General features: G+C 35.1%; 1 protein-coding gene across 1 annotated transcript in view; it reads left to right on the top strand.

The window, feature by feature from the left end:
* Window positions 1-19134, top strand: part of PACRG (parkin coregulated) — a 215307-nt gene that overhangs the window by 41284 nt on the left and 154889 nt on the right. Inside the window, exon 5 of the mRNA XM_039569209.1 lies at window positions 8136-8270. Coding sequence (XP_039425143.1) covers window positions 8136-8270 — 135 coding nt within the window. The remainder of the gene's footprint in view (window positions 1-8135; window positions 8271-19134) is intronic.

A 19134-nucleotide genomic window follows, 5' to 3' on the forward strand; every position in this document is an offset into this window, starting at 1 on the left:
AATAAAAAGTGCTAAAAGGTATGAAGATGATAACTTTATGTAAAGAATTTTTTTAAAGTTAACAAAAGGGTCCCCCATATCTTCTAGACCTTAAAGAGACCACAGAATTCTCACTGCCCTGAATATGGGGCAGATTGATTTAGCCTACAGTAACAATGGTGTATGGATTAAAGATGCTGCTTAAGAGCTTCAGTACGAGGAACAGCTATATTCAATAAATAGAAATGGTAATAGTATTCTACAGACTAAAAAGTTCAAAGTTTTTATTTAAATATTTCATATGTTCTGGTCAAGATTAATGTATTTCCATGCAGATTTAGTAGCCTTCAATAACAGTATAACTTCCAGTTGTTCTGAAATTATTAACATCCATATAATAAAACTTTATCATTACTTTTAGGCATGAAAAATTATATTTCAAGTAGACGGGTTGCAAACAAACAGTCTAGGTAGTTATGGAGATTGAAACAAACTATCTGGGGAATATCAGTTACCACAGAAAGTGATTAATCCTGCATTTGCCAATATGAAAAGCATTTCAAATAACAAAATTATGAAAGTAAGAGCATTATGACCTGTGAAAGACACATTTGTCCCTTCACATTACCAACCCAGCTACTGTCAGCATTGTGAAGAAATATTCTGAGTGCTCCTTTTCACTTGCATCCTACAAATTTGACTTCTGGTATGAGACAAAACTGACTCTTTCACCAAGGAAAATTTTACCTCTTCTTGGAAGATTTTTTTTTACCTATATGCCAAGCAGACAAGCAGAGATTGTTAAAACCTTTTCAACTGCATATGATAGGAATTAAAAACTATTTGTTTCCTGCTAGTGTTCTCTTGTGAGGGAATGATTTGAATTTAACATCAAAGAAATCAATTCATCAGTTTTTCCTGCAAAAAGGCCAGATATCTTAGCAGGTTAATAAATACCTTTATCAGCAACAGTAGCACTGAAAACAAAAAAACCTGCCACAGAGTAAAATAGCTATCAGGAAAAATTCGGAAGGCTTCCAGATTTAGTGCAATTGATGCACTGGAAAGCTTTGTGAAACTAACAGAGCAAGACTATATCTGGACTGGAAGGAAAGAACTGTGTTAGTAGAGAAATATATTAGCAGTTGTCACTCTTCTCCCTTTGCATCAAAGAAAATTTCTTGGCAAGCATCAGGAGAGAAATCTAAATTATGTGAAATAGTTACACTATATTCCAGTAGAGAATAAGAGATGAAGGACATTGCAAGAACAAAGTGCTGTAGAGCAGTTTATAACATAAGCACATCTGTCTTACAGAAACAGCTTATCTCTTCTCCAATCAAAAATAACATTTCTGAGGTGGTGAAATAGAGTAATTCTGCATGCAGCTTATGACTTACTTTCTGTAGTGTCTCAAGGCAATAACGAGATACAGTATCATTGTACAAAATCACATGTCTAATTTTTCTTTCAAGTTCTAGTGCTTTGGAAGCATTTGTAATGTTTGCTGACCTATCAGTAGTTTCATTTGGGGGTCATAAAATTGTGTTTTCTCAATTTGACTTTTGAAGCTATGAGATGGGCTTTGATCTGTTGTCCAGATCTGTGGAATAGCCCCAGAAGCAGCTTTTAAGCATTAGACGTTAGGCATCATTTAAAGCATATCAAGAGTGGCACATTTGAAGAAATATCTCCCTGTTTCTTTTTGGTTATAAAAAGCTTTTATCTGATACATGTTGATGGATCACATTCTTTTGATATTGAATGCCTGTGATATTGATATTAAATAAAAGCCATTAATGTGGAACTCAGGAGTACCTACTGGGACATCTTACATCTTACTCTCCTGTCATTTGAAATTTTTCATTCAATTTTTGGTATGACTGCATAAGAAAATCCAAACATGATTGCAGAATGTATTAACCACCTCAGTCAGTTTAATCAAATTAGGATCTTTCCCATGCCAAAATAAGTGGATTGCCAGTTGAACTATGCTGCATTAGCCAAGTTTAACACCAGCAAAAGAGGAGGATGAAACAAAGAGTCTGTCAGTGGTAACACAGACATTTCCTTAATGCCATCGCCTTTACATCTTCCTGAGACAGCATGCATTAGTAAACTTTATTCTGTGGGTACAGTGCAATTTTGTACCCATACATTTTTTAGTTTGAATACAAAGAATGGATATTTATGGTTTTATTTCTGAAGATTTCATTCTTCAAGGTGATAATATGGCATTATATTCTCAAGGAAGACTGCCTTTTTTAGGTAAGACAGCTGAGTGGTCATATAGCTTTTATCCCTGTAGCTTCAAAAATAAATTTAATGAAATATTTTTGTGAGGAGAAAACATAAAAGTCTACGGTTAAATTCCAATTTTCTTGTAAGAATCTTGGCAGACAATAAATGGAAGTAGTTTCTTTCTTCTAAATGCATTAATCTGGGTTAATAAAAAAAATATATTTTTGACTATTAAATTTGATTACATCACTTGCCCTTTTTTTTATATAATACATGAATTGTTATATAAGAACAGTAGGATCTTAGTCCAGTTTTTGTTTGACTTAAACTGCTCATGAAACTAGTGTTAGTGTTCACAAATCCGCCAGTTGTACTACACAGGCACGTGTTTAGGTCCCCAAGTGTGCATAGAGTTTGACACTCAGAAAATGTATAAAATTCAGTCTTCAAATATTAATCACTGTTTAAACCTGGCTTCAAATAATTTTTCTTAGTCATTTTCCTAATGTGCCATCACTGAAAAGTTTAAGAATGCAACCTTGTAAAATGGCTTTCAATGCCCATGAATCAAAGAAATATGGTCTTTCTCTCTTTTTTGCTTAATGGCTTGTATCTTTTATCTTGTCACATAGTTCAATGGCATAGAATTACAATAAATTAGTTTTGCAATTATCAAACTCTTCAACTTCTCTTTGGCATTTAACGAACCTCAGAATCTGTTTATTGCTTCATATACTTTGCCATCATGAATATTAGCCTTTAATTAACTGGAACTCTAATCTTAATCTTTCTCACTATATTGCAATGAAAAATTTTTATTAGCTTGAAGAAGATAGTATTTGTTACTATTTTTCCAATAAATGGAATACTTTCAGAATGACCTTTTTATCAGTAATTATAACAATATAAAATGTAAGAAGGCAAAACTCGTTATACCAAAGAAAAGCATTGTGATTACTTTTTGTGTATTTCACTTAGCAACTGAGAAGCCTCAGCTGAGAGAGACCTGTAGAGATCATGTGGTCCAGGCTTAGATCAGGAATTGCAAAAAAGTAAAAGAGGAAATCATACACATAAACTTTTCCTCAGGCAGACTGTGCACAGCTAGAATGACCCAAAGTGGTGTCTGCATTAGAGAATAGGGCTCTGTGGCAATCTCCCTAGTAATGAAGACTGGAAGGAAAAGAAACTGTTTGCAAAAGGTAAGCAGTACTGTCTCAATGCAGCCACTCTAGCAAAGGTCTCATAACCTAGGTTTGTCAGATACAAGTGAAACAAGCTGTCTTCATGAAGTAAAGGAGAAAAAAAGTACTCTTCAGTCATGCAACATTACTGTATCTTCAATGCAGGGACAGTTCCACTGTCTTCCTGATTGCTGATATTTCTTTGTTCTAGACAGATGTTAGGCTAATTCCTGTCTTGATCATTTCATTGCTTTGTACTCTTCCAGGTATTTAAAGGTCTCTGTACCTATTGCAGACCAACCTGACAAGAAAAGCATCTTTAAGACAAAGGGAAAAACAACAGCTCACTCTGTTGAGACTATTTTCAAGTATTCTGTATGCTGCTACTTCTCCAGCTATACACAGTACTTTGGTAGTTACACAGTACTAGATGTGTTAGGAGGGTAAAAATGTCCATGTTGAAGTCGAGACAATAATGGCATGTAATATTGAAATGAGAGATATGATAATAGATGAAATTTATTAATGAAACTTCTTAATATTTGGTTTCAGGAATAACTTTATTTAATATTTTCATTGAAAAAATCAGGGTTGCATAATGAAATATATAGTTGACATAATGTTTGGAGTTGTTACTAAAATAGATGAAGATCATGGTGTGGCACAGATAGAAGTGGAAGCCTTTGAGAACTGGTGTAATAGAAATGGAATTAAATATTATAGTAGTACAAAGTACAACATAATGTACTTAAAACTATGACTAGGTGTGATGTCGCCTATGAGAGACTAAATGTAAGGCTGAGAGATCTACCAAAAAGACTGTATCACATGAAAAATAATACTCATTGTAATTATGATTAATGATAATAAGGATTTAGTCAACCTGAATGGATTTATTTTTCATCAACTTTTCCAGTCACACCTTGAATGTACAGAAACTTTGAGTATTTCCAATACTGACTTTTGGCCAGGAGTTCCATAAATCCACTATTTGGCACATGAATACATTACTTTTGTTTGTTCCAAACTTTTTACTAACTAGATTTTTTTTAATGTCCCATACTTTTACTGAAGGTGATAGTGGAAAATCTGTCCTTATTACCTTTTCCATAATGTCATTATTTTATATTTATTTTATTCCTCCATAGCAATAATTTCCACACTGTATTCTCTTCTTGTGAAAGCCATTCCATACCCTCAGTCATTATCCTCTTCTGAACCTTTTCTAATTCTACCATGCCTTTTTTTGAGATTGCAGGCCAGAGTAGGTATACTACTTAAGATGGAGCTTCTAAGCCTTCATGTAAGGACAATGCACAACAGAATGGGTTTGATACCAAAACACTTTTAGTCCTTCCAGCATCTTTGTTCCTGGATAAAGAATAGGAAGAAATCTAATTAATGTAAACGTATTTTCTAGAAAATTTGTAACGTGCAGTAGGAAAATGCTCATAGCAAATTTACTAACATGAGTTGGGAGGAAGAGAATGTTCGGTATCAGGGAAGATGTAATTTGGGATTGCATTAGCTACCTCTAATTATGATAATCTGCTAGAAATAATTCAGATTGTATCTCATGTAATCAAGACAACATATTCTTTAACAATAATTTAAGTTAAAATCTAGCAGTGGCCTCTAATATTGTACAGAAAATAATGTTTTAAAGGATGTGTGAAAGACCTGTTTGTGAAAAATATACAAAAGAACAGAGGTGCTTTTCCAGTGGCCTTAAAGCGCAGTGACTATGAGACTTGCCTCAAATGAAAAGAAAAAAACCAAAATCAACCCATAAAAAAACCAGTGAAAATACTTATACTGGTGGCATAGAACAAATTGTTCCTCTGCAGAGAAGCAAGTGGAGGTTTATTTACATTGGTTAGAAACGCTTCTCTTGGAGTATTACTCTCAACTGCTGCAGATGTGTTTACTAAGCAAAGTTACAGCTGTGCATATCAAATCTATTTTCGCTGGACATGGTCTATCAGGGACAGAAATATGCAACAATAGATCAGAGTTTAGTAGCCCTATTTGAAGCAATTTATAGGAGAGTACAGTGTAGGCATATCACTAGTAGACCTCTCTACCTTGGCCAGTGGAAAATTATGTGAAAACGCTTTGGGGGAAAAATGTGCCAAGTCAAATTTAGATCTGTAGTTACCAGAGTTAAATTACAGAAAAGCCCAAATGAAACAGAGAATTTACAAGTTTACAATCTGTTCACTGGAAAGCTGAATGTCTTTACTGCTAGAAACTAATGTAAGGGTCAGTGAAGACAAATAGAACAATACAAAATACTGGGTATGGTTTATGATCATTGAAGCTCTCACCTTTTTTTGAAAATGAGACTTTCTAGCAAATCATGAAAGTATTTTTACAAAAGAAACATGCAGAGAATTGTAGGAAGTTCTTATCCCAGATGCACAGCTAGAGAGTTTCTTAGTGAAGAATCAGTTGTCAAGGACATTTGAGATTAGTTTAGCTCTCTTAGACTCTTTTAGCATTTGAGATTAGCTTTGTTAATTAGCTTAAACTATAGATTTCTTATAAGTACTTGAAATTCTATTATCGTAGTGCCAATTGTTAGTTGCTGTTACTACCATGTTTGTCTGAGAAAAAGGTTCCAGCATGAGCATTTTGGAATTGGACTGTCATTCAGACTATGCCATATGCTAAAACAGCAATAGCTCAGATAAGGAACTAAGTGGAGCAAAATCAAATTTCCTCACGGGCAGACAAGAGAGGTCTGAGCAAAAGACCTTCATTCTTTCCAGTGCTTCAGCCATCAATACTGACGGACTAGAAGTCATATGAAAGCCAAATCCATAGCATTTAGGGAAGGGATATGCTGAAAGAGATTACCTACTCTCATTATCTAATGACTAGGAAAAAACAGTAGAATGTGCAAACAGCAATATTAGTTGGAAATTAAGTGTCGCAGGTTGAAGTTGGTTAAGCACCAAGCACCCACAAAAAAAAACCATTTACTTATTTTCCTCTGCTATAGTTAAGCAGAGGAGGTGAAATTAAAAAAACTTCATGAGTTGAGATAAGGATTATTGAAAAGAAAACACTTTTAAGGCAAAACAGATTAAAAACTTAAACTGTATAAAGAAGATTTATTATTGACAGAATTAAAAGTAAAAAGGGTAATGAGAGCCAAAGCAAACTTTCAGAACACCTTTCTTCCCCAATCCCTCCCTCTTTCTACCAACCGCTCAAGGAAACAAAACATGGGGTTTTGATCAGTATTTCACTTCTTAAAAGTCTTTCTTCAGTGTGTTTAAGGAAAAGAGTTTCTTCTGCTATGCCATGGGATCCTTCCCACAGGAGATAGTTCTCTGCGGACTTTTCTAGCATAGTTTTAAATTTGACAAGCAACAGCCTGCCCGAACCTGCTGCAATGTGAAGTCCCTCCCACGGGTTAAGCAGTCTTCCCACAACTGCCTAGTGTGGCTCATTTTAGTTCATGGGGTTTAGTCTTTTAAGGATGAGGTGCTCTAGTTTGGAAGCAAAGGCTCTCTTCCTCGATCTCTAAAAGCAAGGGTCATCTCTCTCTGTTTGAGTTCTTCACTAGATTACAGCTTTTCAGTATCCACGCACTCCAGTGTGAACACTCTTCTTCAAGGGCTGCGTGTGGATCTCTGCACCCCCCCCATGCACCTCATGAATTACAGGGAAGCAGTTTGTTGTATTATAGTCCTCACCATGGCTTGCAGGAGAATCTCAGCTCCGGCGCTTAGCGTACCTCCTCCTCCTCCTTTTTTTTCACTGACCTCGGTGCCACCATGTTGGTTTTCCTCACGTGTCCTCGCTTTTCTTCTTACTTGGAAGAAAGCTGGTGTCTGCAAGTTGCAGTTGAGAGGCTGATCTCGTCCGGGCTCCACATTGGGGAATTGCTCGCCATGTCTCTCACTGCTGGCTACGCGACCCCTGCCAGCACCCCACGGGCGCTTCTGGCCTCAGGAGGGGCCTGGCTGCACGGTCCCGGCCTCAGGAGGGTCCGGCCAGGCGGCCCCCAGCAGCCCCCCGGCATGAGCTAGAGTGGCCCTCCCCCCCTCAGTGGCACGGCCCTGGCTGTCATGCCAGGAAGGGCCCAGCGGCCCTCTCCAGGAAGGGGCCCAGGGGGAGCAAGAAAGAGAACTTCTTGAGGTTTCTCCTTTCTTAAATATGTCATTACAGAGGCGTTACCAGCTTGTCTAATTGGGCTAGTAACCTGCCCATTGTCAGAGCTTTCAGCGAATGGCCCTGCGCCAGACATAGAAGTTTTGAGCAGCTCTCTCTTTTATTTTTTTATTTCCTGCCCCCAGAAACCAGGTTTTGTTAAACCAATGCACCAAGTTAAATTACTTCTAGAAATAAACAGAAAAAGGAGAAATACTTAATTTTCCAACAACTTCTACTATGTAATGTCAATACCTTCTTGGTGTTTTATTTTTGCTTAAAAATCCTATGATAATGGAGAGATCTACTTTAAAATATAACCAGTTTTTATAGGACAATCTGAAAGTGGCAAATAAAAAAAACCAATTAACAAAACCTGTAGATCATTATCAAAGTGTACTTTCAAAGAAGTGAAGTGTAGCATGTAAAGAAGAAAGCAAACTATAATTTGGGAGATCAGTATTATTCTTCTTTTATATCTTTTTTAAGCCAAGCTTTAGGCTTTTTCTAAAACTATATTACCACTAAACTGTGGGGTTTTTTATTTTGTTTGGCTTTTTTCTTTTTAAGGTAAGAGGGCCCCCACCTGCAGGATCAGCAAAACAAAGACCAGCAAAACGCACAGCTTTTCGCAAGTTTTATGACAGAGGAGACTTTCCAATTGCTGTTGAGCATGGTCACGTAGGAAACAAAATTGCCTGGAAGGTAAGTCCTGGCACAGCTGTGACAACCAGCTGAGCTATTGAAGTGACATCTCTCATTGTCAAACAAAGTTAGCTTGCAAGTAAATACACTGAAATAATTTCCTAGCAAATGGAAGATGGTGGGAAAGTCATTAGAGAAAGGCCCCTGAGTCAGCTGTCTGCCTTGGCTAACAATTAAATTATATGCTGCAAGAAGGAAGATGACAGAATTGCTTTGCCTTAGAGAATTGTCTCCTGCCCAATTCATCTCTATTTTTATGACTTGGCAATGCAGCCTGTTTCAGGCAGTCCATCAAATGATGGAAGTGGCTGGATACAGTGAGCAGCAGCCATTTATCTCCCCCAAATTTCACCTTCCTGCAGGACACTTCCAAATAGAAGCTTTAATTACCTAAATGGATAGGTCAAGATTGCCTGCTCCCTGAAAATGCAGAGCGGAATACAAACGAAGGCAGATTCTCATTCCATGGCTGTACTCTCAGACTCCAGCATATGTCAGACAGCGTAATCGCTGTCATACGTGCCTCTGTTACAGGCTGACCTCCACTGCTGAAACCATTACAGCTCCGACATTTCTCTGACAAAAGGTTAATTGGCTTCAAAATAAATGTATTGCCTAATGACTCCATTCTAATGCGGCTGTGTTTCTCTCTAAAATGCTTGGTGATGTTATTTGTAAAACTTGCCAATCTTCTAAGTAACTACTGCAGACTTTTAAATTTAATTTAAAAAATGAATGCTGATCTTTAACCTACTCCTATTATTTAATTATTTTGGTTATCATGAATTACTTTATTTTTTATGTTATTTATTGGACTAGACTAAGATTTTGCTGGAAGCAATGATAGAGAAAATGAATGCAGTATGCATGAACAAAATGTGTCAGATTGTAGAATATTTTAAATTGTTTGTGTCAAAAACATGTAAAATTTAAATGTAGAGCTATGTTAAGTCAACACTAAAAGAGGGATTTTGCAATCTTATAACTGATTCTGCTTGTAATGAAGCCAACAGGATTAGCTCTGTAGTGTGGTAAGTAGTACAATATTCGATAGTAACTAAATTTTTAAGGTAGCTCTTTTGCTTATTGAAATACAGAAGAAAGATTTGTGCTACTATTTTGTTGCCTATAGCAGTTTGGAATCAGCACAAGGAACAATTAAGAGTTCTTGCAGCAAAGGGAATCTCTATCCCAAAAGACTTTACCCATAATCAAGATGAGATTCCAGTGCAATTGGGCTTTAGGCAACGCTAGAAATTCCCTTGCTGGACTCACAGGCTTACAACTTAAACCTGCACTCTGATCTTTCATCACCTGGTAAGACCCAAAGGTGATTTTCAAGCCACTGCAAAAAAATCCGCACAATTTAGTTTTTATCTTGAGGCTTTGTAATTTCTAATTTCTCAAAATCAAACTGAGAGGTACAGAAATACTACTGGACTGGCATTCCACTAGATGATGCTAGTGACTGCTTAGTTGACTTAGGACATCAGGAAATGAAATGAAGCTGCATAAGAATTTCAGATGGGACATTAGCAAAAGGTTTTTCATTGAGAGTGTGGTTGGTCACTGGATTCCCCGGCAAAGTGGTCACAGCACCAAGCATGTTAGTTTCAGGATGAGGCTCTTGGTCATATGATTTAGATTTAGGTAGTCCTGTGAGGAGGAGGGAATTGTATTTGGTGATCCTTATGGGTCACTTCCAACTGGCTACCTTATCTGCAAGCCTTCCAAACACAGGTGCATGCTAAAGTGTTTGATTCCTGTATCTGACAGTTTTAATTGTTTGAAAACATACTACCATGAACAATCACAACAGCAGAGTCTCTAGCCAAAGATCCAGCATGTGTTTTTTCTTAATACAATTTGCAGTCTTACAGAACTACTGTCCACCTACTGCAGTAAAACACTAGCTTTTAGCTAGTGGAATGTTGGACTGAGATGTCATGCAAGAGGTTTTTTGCTATTCTGCTACTCCTTTCTTTTGAAAAAAAAGATCAGAACTTCAGCATGAATGCAAGTAAGCAGCACAGTAATGGACTAGTCCATTCCTATATTAGGGCATGTTCAGATCCAACCTTCTTTCCCTTATTCCATGCCACTCAATTTAGTCAGAAATCAATCCCAGCTGAGTTCTACGGCAGACACTCAAGAAAACAATACTGAGGTAGTAGAATTACTTGAGGCTATTGTTTAGTTTGACACACAACTGTCATTGATTATTGTGCAGTTTAAGTAGATGAAGCAGGCAAATTGGCATTTTCCAGTTCAAACTTTGCATTAGATACCTTCTGAAGTCTTAAAGGCTGCCCAGAGCTGCAAAAGGGTGAGAATGATGTTCATCATTAGCTGATATTTAAAGGTACAGGTAAACTAAGGTCTGTATTTTTCACTTGTTTTAAGGACATAGTTGCACTACCCAAAAGACATTTAGTGGCTAATTTTCATCAGTTCATCATATTTAATTTTATATCCATATAAAGAAGTTAATTTTTTATTAATATATTTTACTCAATACTGCTAAAATTCATGACAATTAAAAATATATATTTTATTAATGGAACGTATCTAGGCAAATAAAAGCTTGGCTGAACTATAATTATTTGCATGAATCATGATCTAGTGGAAGGATAAAAAGAAGAAATAAATGGTAACAGTGATATTTTAATCCTGCTATAATTGCACAGTATCAATGTTGTATTTTGAGAGAGGTTTATTTACTCTGTTTAGTTATAATGTATGTCATGGTTCATTTCACTCTTGTTAGTTTTTCTATGAAGTGGTGCATGAGAGAAAATGCAGGAGAGTCTCAGAAACTGATTTTTTACTGACATAGGAAAATGCTAAAGGATTTTGTTCTTTCCTGTAAAACACACAGATGTATTTTATTTGCTTCTTTGTTTGTTTCTATAATTACTGAAACAAAACTGTAATTGTCAGACGTTAATTTTTTTTTTAAACACTTTGAACACTTGTTCACTATATTGTAATTCTGTGGACAGAATACTGTCATTTTCAGCCAGAACAGGAGAATGCTTTAATATACATGAATTGTGTTTGGTTAATATATACCAAAAAATACACACAAATGACCCTTGATATTATGACAGTTCTGCATATCTATAATTTTAAGCCCATGATTAATTAATTACCTGTAAGGGCTGGCTATGCATAACTGTAGTTATGTAGATAACTGTAGACCTAGATAAAATATAAACTTAAACTTCAGGAACTGTGTAGAACTATTTCTGAGTAACTGCATGTGTTGAATATTTAATTATGAAATAATGGTGCTTTGTTGTTGTTACATAGCTTAATGGTTTCCAAAATGCACTAAATTTAGAAAGAGGCATTCTTGCTCCAAATTAATCCTAAGCATAAACAAGTTTAAACTGTGCAGATAAACCATGGTGTTTACCTTGGTGTCTTTTCTTTAAAAAAGGGACCAAAGCAAATTAGATCTCACTAGAGGACCATTATAGCAAGATGTGTGTTCTTGGTGAATTTTCAGACTAATTCTTTAAGTGTAGTTAGGCATCTGCTAGAATATTTCTGTCATGCTGTCCTTCTGATTGGTAAGTTTTACTATTGTTGCATGTTCAAATAAACCTGTTTCAACCTAATGGAAGAAAAAATGTGAAAAGATAATATATATTTACAACATATTATAATACAATACAATACAAGAACAGGAAATCGAACCTGATTCTAAAGAATACCATCCAGAGGGGAAAAAAAAGGATCAAAAAAACTCTGATAATGCCAAAGCAAAATTATGTGGTTCTAGAGGGTATAACTGCATTTATGTCTAAAAGAAGAAGACATGGTTGTCTTGGGGTTCCTAATGTTTGCTTTCAAATCTGGAGAAAAGTTGTCTTTTTGTCATTTTCAAAAACTCAATATAGAGAATTACTTGTTAATTATCTCTGTGAAAACAAAACATAACACGGTACACAAATTTCTGGCTTTGATTGCAATTAAACTAAAAAAAAATTCAAAATGCATTCCAGACTTTTCATCCCCATTCAGTGGATGTACTAGCAGTCAGTGAATCTGTGCTAAATGGTATAAACTCAATATAAGATTTTAATATCTAATTTGAAGCCATTGTTTTTATCCTTCCTCAGTAATCATAAATAGAACTGCATATATATCAGTGCCTTAAAATTTCTGCAAATATTTAATGCTTATGTTTCTTTTATAAAGTAGTTTTTAAGATCTGGAAATACACAACTTCTTTGATTGAGTTATTGAACAAATATTCAAGGGTCTTTCCAAATATTAAGTATTTGATTTTTTCCACTAAGAGAGAATGAATAATAATGGTATGGTTTGAAAAAGTATTTCTAAAGTGTATTAAACATAAAACTTGGGAACATAAATTGCTGTTTATTTAGAATTTGATAATATTAGAAAGTGATCTTTATATAAAAAGAATGTACTAAAATATTAATAAGTCTTTTGACTACTTTTGTGGGATCCCACAGTTCTTTTTCTGCTTATGTATATTGCAATTTTATTTCAAAATGTATTAATACATTCTTTTGCACAATCTCATACCAAGATATGAATAATAAAAGCTCATAGTTCAGGTCTGAAAAGGACTTCAATTTTTAAATATATGATACTGAATTAAAAAAGGTCAGAATGCAATTAAACCTTTGACTAAAAAAGTTGATAAAAACCAAGAAAGTATCTCTGAATTATACAGTATGTGTTTGAAATGCAGTCTCTCTGTATCAAACAGAAAGTCATCAGAATGTTTGAAAAATTATGTTTTAGGGAGTGGAGTTAATTATGCAAGTCATTATGCAGGAGTAAAAAAAGCTTCTGTTCTTCAGAAGAATTGTAGCAATTTCAGAGAAATGAAAACCAAATTCAGAAACTCCCAACTTTTTAAGCAAAATGTCAACATGAACATGATATCCATCTTTTGGGGCTTGGGAGGTTTTTTCCCAGAGTGTCAATGTCTCCTAAGGATATGACTTCTACCATTTTAGTTTCTCTTCATCTCCTCTTTCCTACACAGTTAATGGTTTTTTTTCAGGAGCTAGTATAACTTATGGTAGCAAAATTATTTCTTTGTGATAGAAACTAAATGCAGTGGTGAAAGAAAGTGATCTGCCTTCAACATCATGAATTTGGAATGCACATACACTTTCTCCTTGCACCTGTTAGTGAAGGTTGATTTTAATAGTACGGATTACAAATAATTTGAACTTTCCATAGAACTACAGTTTTTATTAGTATGTTGTATACTAGTTTACATAGAATTCTGAACTGCTATGATTAAGCTGGTACCTAAAGTTCAAATCCCCAAATAAATTAAAAGTAATTGGATGGAGCTCATTTACCCTACAGAATGGCCCCATTATTATACTGTCCTCTTGCAATTTGTGTAGTTCAAGATGTAATTCAAGAAGTTGAGGGGTTTTAAGCTTATTGCCGTCTAAGGGGAGGTTCAGCTTCACCTCTTCTGCTCTCTATTTCTAAAGCATAGTTGACACTGGCACTGAAGTTTATCAGAGACCTCTGTGAGTAATTTTATCTCACTAACTCAGGAAAAGAAGGTGGGTGTGTTTTTTCTTGATAAGCAACATGTTCATAGTCCTGGAAACTTTGATTACATGACAATCCATGAGTGCTAATGCGGTCTGTTGGTGAAGAAGAGAGAAACAGTAGTGAAGTACAGTGAAAAATGTGAGAGAGTTGAGGGATTTCAAAACTTTTTCTTTCAGCGGTGATGAACTGCTAGGTTAGTTTAACTGTTCATGGAATTGCAGCCTCAGAATCTGAAAGCAAAGAGAGCAGACTGCTGTGAAAAATAATACTTCCAAAAAAAATTATTTTAGAGACATATTTTTTCTGCTTCTATTTTTTGTTAAACTGTATTTAATGTCTTCTTAGTAAAAGATGTTGAGAGGACACTGTAAAAAAACCAGTAAGTACCCCACAAGTGCTGTCATGCAGAATGAAAGCTTTTTGCAAAATTATGTAGAAAGAGAAACAGTCATGTATCATGCGTAGACACGGTAAGTACATCATGGAGTCATGTTAGTTTATATTTTAGTTAATGTCTTCGCTAGTGTTTTAAGCAATAGTTCAGTTTTCTGCTGCACTTGACCTCTGTTTATCTTTCCCAGAGGGCTCCTTTTTAAAAATCATTCCAGTGATCCTTTATAAGCCTGTCTCCAATACAAGTGTGTGGGTATAACAGAAAATTGCAGTGTGGATTCAAAAAAAGACAACTGAAAGCAAGAATTTATTAAGCCAGAAATAATACATAATAATGCATAATAATAGATAGAAGTATGAATGGAGGTGAAGAAGTAAAGTCTTGAAGAAGCAAATTTTAGATGCTCCCTGTAGGAAAAAAACCCCACAATTGTATTAACAGATGTAGTGTAAAGGAATAGTTTGGAAAATAATTTTTTTTTATTTTAAAGTAAAGTAAAACTCTCAGTTTTCTATGAAGACAGTAATACAGCAAACTGTGTGGCATGGTAGCAAGAAAGAAATATTCAGCTTTAAACTAAAAGTAGCAATAGTTCAGTTGCATCATCTTAAGTTGGAAGTTATTAATAATCTGTATACTATGGCTTACTGAAGCAAGCACAAGCAAATACTGTGCATAAACAGTTGTGTTTAGACAAATGTCATTCATCATTCTTTATGACTGTGATATTAATACCCAGCTAATCACTATAAAAAGTGTTGTCTTGGCTGATGTGCATGTGACTTTTTCTTAGAGATTGTTTAAAATTGCTATCACAAGACTGTTCTAGTTTTGGTTTTTAAATGCAGAATTCTAAGAAATAGGCACATCTTAATGACTATGACCTGGTTTTCATTTAATGAAAACTCCTTTAAATTTCTTGAGCAATGTTATTTATTAGTGTACATATGCCCCCTCTACGACCCTAGATCATACAAAGAGAGAATAAATGCAATATATTTGCTAGCAAATAAAACAACAAAATTTCCATTGACTGCAGTAGAACGGGATCCTCATTGCCAGATGTAAACAATATTCATTATCCTGTCCCTTTTTCTCCCTATGATATTACAAATTTTCCTACAATCGATTAAGTTTTTAGTTGATAATGCTCACAGGAATCCATTTTTGATCAGCTATCACAGAATTATGGAATCATACAATTCTCAATGACCATCTGGTCCGACTTTTCTTGGCAAAAGCATAGTCTAGCCAAGATGGCCCAGCAGCCTGTCCATCTATAAATTATAAAGGCTAAGACAATTGAGATTTTTCAGCCTGGAAAAGAGGAGTTTTCAGGATGACCTAATTGTAGCCTTTCAGTATCTGAAGGGAGCCTACAAGAGAGATGGAGAGAGATTTTGCAAGGGCATGTAGTGACAGGACAAGGAGGAATGACTTTAAACTGACAGAGAGTAAGTGTAGATTAGATAGTGGGAAGAAATTCTTTACTATGGGGCTGGTGAGTCACTGCAACAGGTTGTCCAGAGAATTTGTGGTTGCCCTGTCCCTGGAAGTGTTCAAGGCCAGACTGAGGAACCTATGGTGTGATCTGGTGGAAGGTATCCCTAACCACAGTGAAGGGGTTGGAACCAGGTGATCTTAAGGTCCTTTTCAATACAGACCATTCTATGATTCTATGATAATGTCTCAAATTATGAAAGTTCTAGAGCTTATCATCATCCTTTTTAACAACTGCCAATTCAAATCTCTGTCTTAAGTCTAAGAAAGTGTTAGATTTGACCTAATTACATTTATATTTAACAATGTGTTAATTTGATATTTATATGCAATAGGTTCGTGGTTGGATTTTTTATATTGACTCTAGCATTTTATGTGTCATGGCTAAGTTTAATCATCTTTCAGTTTTAATCATTTACTGACTAAAATGGGGTACCAAGCTGATATCCTTCAATTAAGGCAACATTTTATAAGTTGTTGCGTAACTCTGGGTACTTCCAGTTTCCATTCCATGGGACATATAGTCAGAGGAAGTATTGAAACAATAAATTTTTCAAGTTTGAAGTTTCTTTGTTGATTTGATCCCACCACTAATAACATGATTCCAAATAAATTTGTCATATTCAAATCTTACTTTTCAAAAGCACAATGCTAGATTTAATTTTCTGTTGAAAAAGATTTTTAATAATACTTAGGTCTTAGAAGAAATATGAAATGTTAGAGATTTAAAAAGATTCTTATCAAAATGCTACTGCAAAACCCTGTAGCAAAACACTATGTTTTTATGAAAACCTATAAAAATCATTGTGACTATTTCAGTACTTACCAGTATACTCATTGGTTGATTTTACTTTGTATATTTGAACTAATGTTTGTGGTGAAACACCGAGTTATGTCACATTATGAATTAGAGGTTACTCAGTGCAATCTCTCCTTTTTACCACTTGTGGCTCACAAGTAATGTGATTGTAAAATGTAATTCTTTCTAGAATTAGATTTTTTACAGTCCTCTAGTCCTTTCCATTTCTTTCATATTTATAGTTTATTAATTTAACAAAATGGCTCTTTCCTCTGTGCTCAAAAAATGTGCCATGTTTTTTAAAAGCATGACATGTCCATTTACTTAACCGCTGAATAATATGTTTTTCTTAAGAAGTAAAGGTTTTCCTGCAAATGTGTGAGATCTCCTTTCTTTTAACAACATCAATGCTGAATCTGGGGACTAGTGTTGAGATGGGGTCTAAAAAAAGCCTTGCAAAAGATAGTGACAGTTTACCTGATTCCTGTAGCACACAGCAGACATATTTCATTCATTGATTCCTCTGTGGCTAATTAATAGTTGCAACTTATCCCAGGATTCTAGAAAACAGTAATATTGTGCCAGTTAATTTACTGTTCCTTTTTCCCTGAATACATAATTAAAGTCATTCCTTTATTTGATGTAATTTGCCATCTCTTGAAAGTGTATGGAATGAAAACTCGGCCATGGATCAGAAATAACTAATTTAAATTTGCTAAATGACCTCTGAAAGCTAGATGAAAGATTTTCTGCTGAATGGGCTGGTGCTCCCTGCCTGTATAATTTATGTGAGAAATTAGTGTGAATGGTTCACTTTTATGGAGCAGTGCTGCTTGTAGTAAGCTTGCAGAAACAATTTTCCCCCAAGCCTCCATCTGTTCTTCAAACCAGGGCATATGCCATCTCATCGAGCTTGAAAGTCAACTGATTTATAGCTCCTGAAAAGTGCATAGATTGAACAGAAAGGTCGACTGCTGCTATGTGACAATGATTTGCTAGGTACTTGGATAAAGACAATTCACGTTACTATGGACTCCAGAGGACACAAGTGGTGGTGTAAGCTTTGGAAATTGGTAAATTGACATGTAGGACAAAAACAAATTGCTCCTCCTCCTTCAGGTAAGCAGATACCTTTCTTCTTGAAGATGGAAGCATTTTAGAAAGTAAGTAGGTAATGTAGCCAAGACTTCTTGTTATACTTGTTATTTTCAGGCAGAGTAAGCTTTTCCTGGCTAGAAAGGTTGTCATCTAGAAGTGCCAGGACTTGTTCCACTTTAATCTTTAAGCTACAAGCAGAAACATCTGTCTTTAAAAGTGCATCTTGTTGTTTTGTCAGGAAGTTTTGTTCAGTGCGACAAACATAGCACTGATGAATTTTCTCTATCTACCCTGAAGGTGATTTCTGAGCCCTATACAATTAATGGATGACTTGTTCTCTGGCCATTAGTTATCAGCCTTCCTCCTTTTACCCAAATATTGCAGAGTTCTCTGGCAAGTGACAAAACAAATGGAATTGACAACATAAAAATCAATGTGTGTTTGATGTTTTCATTTCTGGTAGTCATGTACTGAGACCATTCTGCTTTGAGGCTCAGATACTGAATAATTTCTTCAACTACTTTTTCGTATCAATTCTGATTTTTTAAATATCATTTCAGGTGAAAAAATGGCATAGAGTTAAGTGTAATATTTATCTAAGAAAGAAATGTAGGAATTATACAGTCTTTCAATATGAAAATTTGGGGTAGATTTTGCCTTGAAAAACACAAAGGTGTAGCATAAAAAATTCATGTGAATAGCAGGAAGAGTCATCCTCTACGATTATGAACTTCTTGCTTGTTGAGGTAGCTGTAGCATCTGTTAGAAATGAAATGGTTCTGTAGCTTTCCACAATCACCTGATTTGATGTAGCCATGGATATCCTGACCTAGCTCATACAGACAAGCATACTTTCTGAACAACATAAAATTCAGTGAAGAAAAGCAGAGCAGTGCAAATTAACTGGATCATCATTATCAATTATTTCTTTTGTATAAATATAAGTCAGTACCCAACATAGGTATGGGTATTCATATATTGTGTATGCTGTTGACTGACTAAAGATGATGAAAATGTTGAGCTAAGAAACTACGGAAATTAAATACAAATTGTAAATACCTTATTTTGCTGTAAGAGTGTTGAAGAGATATGTTAAACAGTTATAATACAGCTTATAAAATAATAAGGTGTAAAGGAGAATGTGAGGCATTTAAGAAAATGTCATACTGTATGTCTATAAAATTAATAGAGAAAAGTTCACTATCACTGGAAACATATACTCTAAAACCATATTCAATGAATGTCTCTGCATTGGAAGTGTATTTTTTGTGGATGTCTGTTCTCATCAGTTTTGTGACAAACAATATATATTTTGTTAATTTTTCATTGTTTCATTTTTGTTGTCCACTATATATGATGCATGTGCATGAGAAAAATTTATCTCCGTCAGTTCCATTTCATTTCCTATACTACTTTCAAAGTATAAATTAATTCATCATCATTTCAGCATCATTTTCTCATCACTAGCCTCAATGAATATTTCGCATCAAATTCATGTTCACATCTACTAT

The sequence above is a fragment of the Corvus cornix genome, chromosome 3 (genome assembly GCF_000738735.6).
Source record: "Corvus cornix cornix isolate S_Up_H32 chromosome 3, ASM73873v5, whole genome shotgun sequence".
NCBI classification, from domain to species: Eukaryota; Metazoa; Chordata; class Aves; order Passeriformes; family Corvidae; genus Corvus; species Corvus cornix.